General features: G+C 52.2%; 1 protein-coding gene across 1 annotated transcript; it reads left to right on the top strand.

Moving 5' to 3' along the window:
- The first annotated feature begins 4632 nt into the window (after nt 1-4632).
- Nucleotides 4633-8956, top strand: C17H17orf58 (chromosome 17 C17orf58 homolog). The gene is made up of 4 exons (XM_090349914.1): nt 4633-4750; nt 6644-7081; nt 7179-7370; nt 8127-8956. Exons 1-4 carry the CDS (start codon nt 4675-4677, stop codon nt 8315-8317), a joined length of 897 nt encoding a protein of 298 aa, XP_090206040.1. The 5' UTR covers nt 4633-4674; the 3' UTR covers nt 8318-8956.
- Nucleotides 8957-10253: the final 1297 nt, after the last annotated feature.

Raw genomic sequence — 10253 nt, 5'->3', positions numbered from 1 at the left:
AAACAACAAACTACTAGATGAAAGGTTTTCCCTCCTTGTCAGAAACTTGGAGTTCAATGGGGTGCTGAGGTCTGAATGTACATGGAAGAAGAGGTGAGGTCAGGTCAGGAGATGCTGTCATGGCTCCATTCAACTGGAAGCTGAGGCTGTCACACACACACACACACACACACACACACACACGGTTTTTCATGCTGCTCAATCAGCAGGTAAAGAAGTGGGCAGGCCATTGACCTTGACATGGATGTGCTCTCTCATATTGGTAAGGTGAATGCTTGGTAGAGTGCTTGCCTAGCATGCATGAAGCCCTGGGTTCCATTCCTCAGTACCACATAAACAAAGAAAGCTGGAAGTGGTGCTATGGCTCAAGCGGTAGAGCAAAAGAAACTCAGGGACAGTGCCCAGGCTCTGAGTTCAAGTCCCAGGATTGGAGGGCGGGCGGGGGGGGGGGGAGAGAGGGAGAGGGAGAGGGAGAGGGAGAGAGGGAGAGGAAGAAATAAGGAAAGAAAGAAAAGGCATGCCAGTCAGCCTGGGCTATTTAGACCGTGTCTCAACAATATGAGAGAGAGAGAGATAGACAGACAGACAGACAGAGACAGACAGAGTTAGAGAGATTCAAATAACATAATCATTGAATAACAATCAGATATTACAAACTAAAAAAGGGAAATGTTAATTATATCGATTTTTGTTCTATCAATTTCTAGTCTTTGGCTATACATATGAAAAATGTATAAATTTTGTAAATAAATACAGGGTGATATAGATATCAATTTTATTGCATTATATATATATATATATTTATAGAGCATTTTTGTGCCTATACTGGGGATTGAACTCCAGGCTTCACATTATTGCTTAACTTTTCTTTCTTTCTTTTCATTTTCTTTCTTTTTTTTTTTTTTTTTTTGGTGGTTCATGGGACTTGAACTCTAGGCCTGGGCCCTGTCCTTGAACTCTTCAGCTCAAGGCTACTGCCCTACCCCTTGAGCCACAGTCCCACTTCCAGTTTTCTGGTCATTAATTGGAGATAAGAGTCTTTCAGACTTTAGTGCTCAGGCTGGCTTTGCACCGAGATTCTCAGATCACATCCTCCTGAGTAGTTAGGATTACAGATGTGACCACCAGCAGCACTTGTCGTGGATCTAGGTAAACATGGAGTATTTTACACAGCACTACTGCTGCATGCCACAAAGCAGGTGGTTACGTTTGTCTGACTTCTTTTAGTGACCTTTTAGAAACTGGCTTTTACTTTTTCTCTTTATGTAATTTTCATCATACTTACTAAATTTTTATGATTTCATACACACACACACACACACACACACACACACACACACACACAATTAAGATGCCTCAGTCTCAGTCACTTAGGCCAGCTTTGTTATTACCTCAGTTCTGACTTTGTAAATTTGCCTGAAGAAGTCCTTGGCTTGAGGAAACAATCTGGACTTTATTGCTCTGGCTGGCTTTGAACTTTGGACTCCCCAGGTCTCAGCCTCCTGAGTAGCCAGGATTACAGGTGTGAGCCATCAGCTCCTCTCTTGGAGTTTTTAATTGAGGTTCCATTGAGTCGGTGTGATTGATTAATCATTGCAAGTGCCTGCCCTGCAATCTCCAATGTCCTTTCTCTCCCTAGAGATGGTGGGGCAGACTCAAAGCCTCAAGCCTCTGATGGTATCTGGTGCTTTCTGGTGACTCAACCTCATCCTTATCCACAAAACCCTCAGGTGGCCTTTCAAGAGTCACCAGGAAGCTCATGAAACACAATGACATTTCTGTCACCTGAGAAATTCCAACACATAATTCGTGCTCAATAAATATTTGTGAAGCAGACACATACAGCTCCAAATACCAGAAAGGGAAGGGGGAGAGGAGACCATTCAAGCTCTTGGATTTTTCCACTTGACAGGAATAGACAGCTATTATATGTGAGGAACTGAAGCAGCTAAACATTCCAATTCCCCGCACCGTGGCTTCTGTTACCAAGCACCTTGGTTTGTCTTCCTGGGTGACTTGTTTATTGAAAGAGAACACTGGCCAGTCCCTGCGCATGTGCGAGTCAATCAATTTCTTGTAAATCAAGCACTTGGATTCTGGCACTGGAGACCAGTCCCTCTGAACCCTTTGTGCCTTCTTCCATTGCTGTGGTTCTGTGCTTGTAAGCCAGACACTGCTCAAGACCTGGCCTGGACTCTGCTTATGTTCTTCTAGCTGTCATCCTGCAGACCTTGAGGAGTCCCAGGGAGCCAGCCAGGTATCTCTCTATCTCTGTATTTCAGGGTATGAGATTTAGGGCATTTAAACATTCCTACCACAGAAGGCTTTCCAGAACACCCCAAATTAAATCTGGGTGACTTGAATGTAAACTCAGGAAGGTATGTCTGAGGTGTGTGATTGTAACTGAGAGTGCTTTAAGCCTAATTCATTTTATTTTCACTTGGCTTAAAGAAAGAGCACATGAGCCAAGCATTGGTGACTCATAGCCCAGCTGAATTCAGAAAGCTGAGAGCCAGAAGATTTGGGTTCAAAGCCAGCCCAGAAAGAAAGGTGTGTGAGACCCCATTTCCAAACAGCAAGAAGCATCACTCACGTTGCTAGAGTACCACACATGAGCAAGAAAACAGAGGAAGTTTGAGGCTCTGCATTCAAACTCAGGGAGTGGAACAAAAAGGAAAGAGAAGAGTGTGTGGAAGAATGGATAATCTGGGCGAGAAGTCAATCTAGCTGGCACTGAGGCAGTAGAGAATTGGCTTCACTGGCAAAGACTAGCTAACTCTCTTCAACTGCAATCTTTAACCACACACACACACACACACACACATATATATAGTGCTGATCCTAGGGCTTGAACTCTTGAACTCAGGGTCTTGACTTTAGCCCTGAATTCTAGGCTCCACTTCCAGCTTTTCTGTTGGTTAGTTGGAGATAAGAATCTCACAGCCAGGCCGGGAGTTTGGCCTAGTGGTTAAGGTGCTTGCCTAGCATGCATAAACACCTGGGTTCGATTCCTTGGTACCACATACATAGAAAAAAGCCGGAAGTGGTGCTGAGGCTCACGTGGTAGAGCTCTAGCCTTGAGAAAGTCCAGGGACAGTGTTCAGGCCCTGAGCTCAAGCCCAGGACTGGCCAAAAAAAAAAAAAAAAAAAGAATCTCACAGCCTTCCTTGTCTGTGATGTGAACTGGGATTATTAGATTTTAGCCTCTGGAGTATAACAGGTGTGAGTTCTGAGCACTCAGCTTTTCAGCTATAATTTGACTTAATGGTCTCGAGGCCATTTTTAGATAGTTTCACTTCTGACTCACCACCACGACTGTAGCCTCTCTGTGCCAAGTTAATAAGTCTGGCTTATGCATCTGTTTTTTATGAGTTGGGCCCATCATCAGTTCAATGATGAAACTGAATTGAACTACAGAAATATGGCATCCTACTTCATTTTACTGTCAGTCAATGGCTGGAGCACCATTCCATTTTAATTAGTTTACTGGTTGTTTTGGGGCTTGAACACAGGGCCTAGGCTCAAGGTTAGCACTTTACCACGTAGAGCCACAGTGTCACTTCAGGTTTTCTGCTGGTTAGTTGGAGATAAGGGTCGCACAGACTTTCCTACTCTGGCAAGCTTCAAACTGGAGTCCTCAGATCTCAGCCTCCTGAGTATTTGAGTATTTGGTATTTCAGTCTGAGCCACCAACGCCCAGTTTTTTTTTTTTTTTTTTTTTTTTTTTAAATCTCCTCCTCCTCCTGGAGTCAAAGGCAGGGCCTTGTGCATGCTAAGCAAATGCTAAGCAAATGCTAGGCAGCTGAACTGAGTAAATTCGCTTCGTTGTAGCCTACAAACCACAGCACCCCGTTTAGGAACCTGCTCAACAGAATACCAGCTCGCCAGGCGCAGTGGCTCACACCTCTAATCCTAGCTACTCAGGAGGCTGAGATCTGAAGATCGCGGTTCAAAGCCAGCCCGGGCACTAATGCATTAATGAACATGGGACTCTCATCTCCAGTTAACCAACTAGAAAATGGGAAGTGGTGCTGTGCGCTCAGGGACAACGCCCAGGCCCAGAGTTCAAGCCCCAGGACCCACCAAAAAACAACAACAACAACAACAACAAAACTCAAGAGAGAGGGAAAGAGGGAGGAGGGAGAGGAAGAAGTAGGAAGTAAGAGGAGGAGGGGGAGAGGAGGAAGTAGGAAATGGGGGAGGGGCGGGGGAGGAGGAGGAGATAAGAGAGAAAGAGGAGGAGGGAGGGAGAGAGGGAGGACGGGTTTGCCGAGGGCTTTTTCTCCCTCCTGGTTGTGGACCGTCAGTCCTGCAGCCAGTTTTGCCAAACCTGGGTGGCCGTGCGGGGCTGGCTGGGAATCCGGGCGCGTGGTCACCCGGCGGCCGCTGCCTCGGCCCGCGCGCCCGCGCCGGGTCTGCCCCGAGCCTCCCCCGCCGGTGGCCGGCGCCGCAGTCGGGGCCCGGCCGGGGGGGCGGCGCGGGGCGCGCGGTGGCGGGGCGCGCGTGGCGCGGCCGCGGGGTTTGGCTGCGCGGGTGGCCGTGCCGGCGATGCCCGCGCCCCCGAGGCCGCCCCTCATTAGCATGGCCGGCGGGGGTGTGGGGCAGGGCTGGGGGTGGAGAACGCGAGCCAAAGCCGGGACTGGGGTTTCGAGCCCGGGAACCCAGTCTACCAAAATGACAGCTCGGGCGCTCTGGCTGCTCTGCCTGGTGGTGGGGTCGACGGCCGGAGCCCTGGCGGCCCAGGGCAGAGGTGAGGTCGCAGAGCCGGGGGGGTGGAGGGTAGGGGGCGGGCAGGAGCCGGGACTCGGAGAGGGACCTGCAGGGAGGGCCCGGGGCCGGAGTGTTCGGGGCGAGGCGTGTCTGTTAGAAAGGACCACAGTCTTGGGTCCCCAAGATGTTGCGTCTCTTTGGCAGCTTTTCCGGAAAGAAGCCAGCTCGCTTGGCGACTGAAAGGAGAGGATCCCGGGCGAGCCCGGCAGGCTGGAGAAAACTTTGCATGCTAAGGCGTTGCAGAAAGTGTCCGAAGGGGGCTCGGCGCGCCTTTCTGGAGCCACAGGGGCGTCCTGGGGGCGCAGCGGGCGGCCAGCGGCCCCCCTCCGGGAGCGCGGGCTGCGCGCGCCCGGGAAGGGGGTGGCGGGAGGCGACGCGGCCCGCAGGGAGGCCGGGGTGGGGGGGGCACATGGCCCCAGCCCAGCCTCGGGACGCCACCTGAGCCAGGATCCGCACACATGGATGGCAGGCGTGAGATGACTGAGCTCCGGGGCGAGTGCTCCACGCCCGGCAGGATGGTGTTTTGGTTGGCTTTTATTTGCGTGTTGTGTGCGCTTCGCTATCTCCATGAAAAACAGACGCCCCCACCTCGCCCGCCTGGCAGGTCACTTGGGGTTATTCCCCCCCCCTCAACACACACACAGGGAAACTGAATGACTTCAGCGGCATTTAACCCCACATCTTAGACCATCCTTCCCTGGGACAACAGATGGTCCTGCCCGTGGGAAGCAGGGCAGAGGTGGACGGTGGGCGGTCAGGAAGAGATAGCATTTTATTACCACTGTGAATCAGAAGCAAGTGTTTTGGGGAAAAGGGAGGGGGCGGGGAGAAGAACTCGACCCAGTCATTCCTGCTGGGAGAAAAGCTGATTTTAAAGGAGACTTGTCAATCTGGCACATAAATCACTTTGCCAGGTCTGGGAATACGCCGGGCACGCTGTTTCTCCGGGCGTGGGGAGCGGGGGGGGGGAGAAATTGGGGCGCAGAGCCGGATTCCCCGACCCGGCGTCTGATTGGAAGGCGCTGGGACCCAGGCAACGCGGGAGCCGAGGTTGTGTAACTGGTCATGGAAAGCTGCCCAGCTTCCAGCCTGGCTAAAGTTTGTTCACCAACCTGTCTGCAGAGCTGGAGAGGAATCATGAATAGTCTTCGCGCCGTGCTATGTCGGAGGGGTGTGTGCGTGCGTGTGTGTGTGTGTGTGTGTGTGTGTGTGTGTGTGTGTGTGTGTGTGTGGTGGAAGCCATAAGTGCTTTGATTCTTAACCCGGGGCCTCTGCCTCCCGGCCAGTTTTTTTTTTTTTTAAACCTTTCAGAACTGTGGTTTACCAGTGAGTGGTGTCTAAGATGCCAGATTTAAAACAAAACAAAAAAAATCACTCACAAGTGCTGCGTTCTGCCGAGAGCCAGATGACAGGGTAAACACGGATGGGAAAACCAAATAGTGGGGTTGTCAGGGGCGCTTAAACAATGGGGAGATCCGGTAACTGGAGCCCCGGCCCCCGGCCGGCGCTGGGGGTGGCGAGCACCTGCACGTCCTCGCACAGGTAGCCGCCCTGGGCTACAGGCTGGGCCCGAGGACTTGGCGTCACGCATGTGCCCAGGAGTGTTCAGTCCTAGAATAAAGCGGCGAGTGTAATCGGAGGGACCACAGACTGTGAAACAGGCTCCAAGGCAAAATAAACCGTGCCCGCTAGGCCGCCACGGGGGAGACCCCGGGCCGCCTCCTTCCCCGGGGGACCCCAGCGTCTCCGCCCCTCACTTCCGGCCCCCGTTCTCTCCTCCCGCAGGTGTGCGCCGATCGCCCCGTCCTCCATCCCCGCCCTCTCGGCTTCACCCCCTCCGCCTCCACTGACCGCCTCCCCTTGCTCCCCGCAGCCTTGTCGCCGAACAGCCGAAAGCCCGACCCCAGCGTCGGCGCGAAGACGCCGCGGCCCCGGGAGCCGGCGATCCCCGACCCCAGCGCCTGGCTCGAGTGGGGGCGCCGGAAACCCACGCCGCCTGCCGAGAACCGCGCCGGTTTCCGGGAGGCCACGCGCGCGCCCGCCGACACGCCGGGCCCGGGCTTCGCTCAAGCGGAGAACCGCGCGTCGTCGCGCCGCGCGCCCGAGTCGGAGATTTCCCCGCGCCGCGCGCGCCCCCGGCTCCAGCGCTTCCCCGTCGCGCACGCGCCCATGCGCGCCGCCGCCGCCGCTCCTCCGCTGCATCCCAACCGGCCGCGCGCCGCCGTGTCGCCGCCCTGGCCCGCGGAGCCCTGCGCGCGCCCGTGCGGGGCCGACCCGGATGAGCGCGAGGCGTACTGCGCCAGCGAGTTCGGTGAGGGAGGGAGCGGTGGGCGCGGGCCGGGACGCGGGCCGGGATGGGGTTCGGGCAGACGGACGGTAGCGCTCTCTCCCTCTCGCCCCGGAAGCAGCAGCGAACGGCGTGGTGCGCGACGTGGACGCGCTGGGCGCGGGCGCGCGGCTGGTGACGCTGCTGCTGGACCCGGACGGGCTGTACCGCCGGGACCGCCTGTACATCGCGCCCGACGGCTTCCTCTTCCAGATCCACATCCTAGTTCTGGACTCCGCCAGCTGCAGCAGGCCATGTCTGGAATTTCAGCTCGGTAGGGAGGCCGGCCATGGGGCCGGTTCTTGGGGCCACCCCACGACCCCTCGGTAGGACTTAGACGGGTGGACCAGGAGCCCACCCACCGCGCGAGAGCCACGGGACTGCAAAGACCGGCAGTAAACGCGCGCAAAGTGGGGCGAATGACGACACGTAATAATGCTGAGAGAAGCTTCCTGATTTGGGGGGTGGGATTGCACGCTTAGTCCCATGTCTTCCCAGAGTTGTGCTCGGACACTCGGGTGAGCCAGGGCCTAAAGCACCCTGGGTTGATTCCGCCAGTTGCCTGCAGGCGAAAAGAATTTGCACGGGTGCAAGATGCCGAGGCGTAACCTAGACTTTCTTCAGTCCTTTCTTCCCTCTGCTTTGCGTGCGCTTGTGTGTGAGCATGCGTGCACCTGTGGGGCTGGGGTGGGGGGATTAGACTCAGGCCCTGGACCTGGGTGCGGGCTCTGAGCTTTTTCCACTCAAGGTTGGTGCTCTTCCCCACACTTGAGCCACAGGCTCCACTTCTCGCTTTTTGTGGTTAGTTGGGCCATCTTGCTGGCTTGGAACCAAACCGGGAATGCTCAGATCTCAGCCTCCTGAGTAGCTAGGACCACAGGCATGAACCACTAGTGATCTGCGCTCGCTCTCTTGCTCGCTACTTTGGAGCTCTCTGTCTGGGCTGGCTTTGAACCAGGATCCCCAGATCTCAGCCTCCTGGGTAGCTAGGATGACACTATTATAATTTCCCCTCGGTTGTTTCCGTCAGGCACCAGGTACATAGTGATGGGTCACATCTATCACAAGCGGCGGCAGCTGCCCAGGGATCTGCTCCAGATGCTGCGGGGACGCGTGCGCCCCGGAGACGGACTCCTCCGAACCAGCAGCTACGTGAAGAGGTTTAACCGGAAGCGGGACCGGCAAGTGCGCGCAGCGATGCACCACCACCAGTGCAGCTGAAGCGCCGCTGCAGGTGGATCAGGAGAGACTCGAGTTCTTCCTGGAATGGGTTGGGGGGGGGTCTTTAAACATTGGGCCCACATCTATTTTATGGACAGCTTGGTATCCTCCCAACTCTTGGCGATGCCACATCCCCATTCACAAAATGATTGCTCTAGGGACAGGACCTGCTCTTCAGTTCGGCAGGCAGTTCCTCAAATGTAATGAGATTCTTTCACTCCCCTCCGGTAACTGACTCGTGCAGTTAACAGATCACTGCTTCATGTGAAGTTTTTAAATTATTTTAATTTAATACATTCTTCAGTAGAAATAGTTCTCACACAAGCGCGCGCGCGCGCACACACACACACACACACACACACACACACACAACCCCATGATTTAAATATACAGGTTTGAACCGTTGATATCATGTATCAAGCCAAATTCTATACTTAAACCATCACATTTCAAATTCTGTACAAAAGAGTAAGTGCACTCATCTGAAGACATTTACAGATGAAATGCCATTTAGATCAAATGCTACGGTTAGAGCAGGACAGGTATTAAAATCTTACATGTAAAGAGTACAAAAGGGCTTACATTTCAAGCACAATATTATGGAAGGCAAGAGTTCCTGATGTACCAAAATGTGAAATATAGACTCTAGCCACCTACTCCTAATAGTTTGTTTTATGCCAAACTGGCAGCAACAGCTGTATTCCGATGCTGAGCATACTCTGCTGTAGCTGATGTCATTTTTTTTAATGAAGACCAAATATCATATTTGTGTATGGAAAGCAGTAAATCTTGCCTTGAAATCAGATCTTGGGTGCACCTGGCTTTTGTTTTTAGTCTCACTGAGCCTAAAGGTTTGAGGAAAAAAAAAAAACCCTCTCAAACTGACTCCCCAAAGCCAATACATCAATGGACAGCTTACAAGCAAGCAACCAAGCTCTGTTTTCCAGTTAGGTTTGAAAGGTTTAATCACTAGCTAAAGCTGTTAACGATTCAGTACTTGACAGCTGTGTTCAGATCAAGCTATGTTTCTGTTAATTTAAACTACTATGAATACAGATACTAGGAATGTACAAAGATTATTTCCCAAAGACAGACTGAGGAAGGGCTTGAAGAGAAGCAGGCTTTCTTTGGTGTCAAGGTGACAGGCTTGGCTCAGGGCTGGGGTTGATTCTGCAAAGTTGATGGAATAGTGAGTAATTGCTTCAGGCATCTCACCTCCAATATGGGGCAGAGGCAAATGAAACTAACTGAGAGGTTCTGGCTGTTCTGTGATAGTGCAATACTGGGGACATTTAGTGGATTTTCCAAAAATCAGTCATGTCTGATTCTTATTAAGGTTTCACTACAACTGCTCAGGAATTGAGTCCATTACAGCATAAAGAATTGACAGTAGAGCATGCAGTTAGTGAAGAGGGTTTTTCTTTCTTCCTGTACAGTACTTTGGTTTGAACTTAGGGACCAAGCTCATTTTTCTTGATGACGACTAGGGATCTACCATTTGAACCACACCTCCATTTCTAGCTTTTTGCTGGTTAATTGGAGAGCAATCTCTTTTTTTTGGGGGGGGGGGCTTGGATTAACTTCCCTACTTAATCCTCAAATCTCAGCCTCATAAGTAGCTGGGATTATAGGTGTGAACCATCAGAGCCTGGCTAAATGATGAGATTCAGAGTAATGTTTTATTCAGGATGAAGATTAACTAAGGCTTAAATAGGGCCAGTCACAAAAGTCAGACTTGTCTTTTCTCCTTTTTAAAAATACTAGGTTTTAAACTCAGGGCCTAAGTGTTTTCTAGGCAGGGACTCAGCCACACACCTTCAGCCTTCAAAACTTAAGTTTTTAGGTTATGTTTCAAGGAACAAGGTGGAGAAAACTTATAAGACTAAGGACACTCATTTTGAAGTCTAAAGACAAGTATTTGAAATGCATTTGGTCA

Source organism: Megascapheus bottae, chromosome 17 (assembly GCF_031878675.1).
Source record: "Megascapheus bottae isolate mThoBot1 chromosome 17, mThoBot2.hap1, whole genome shotgun sequence".
NCBI classification, from domain to species: domain Eukaryota; kingdom Metazoa; phylum Chordata; class Mammalia; order Rodentia; family Geomyidae; genus Megascapheus; species Megascapheus bottae.
This window is presented reverse-complemented; position numbering and strand designations above follow the sequence as displayed.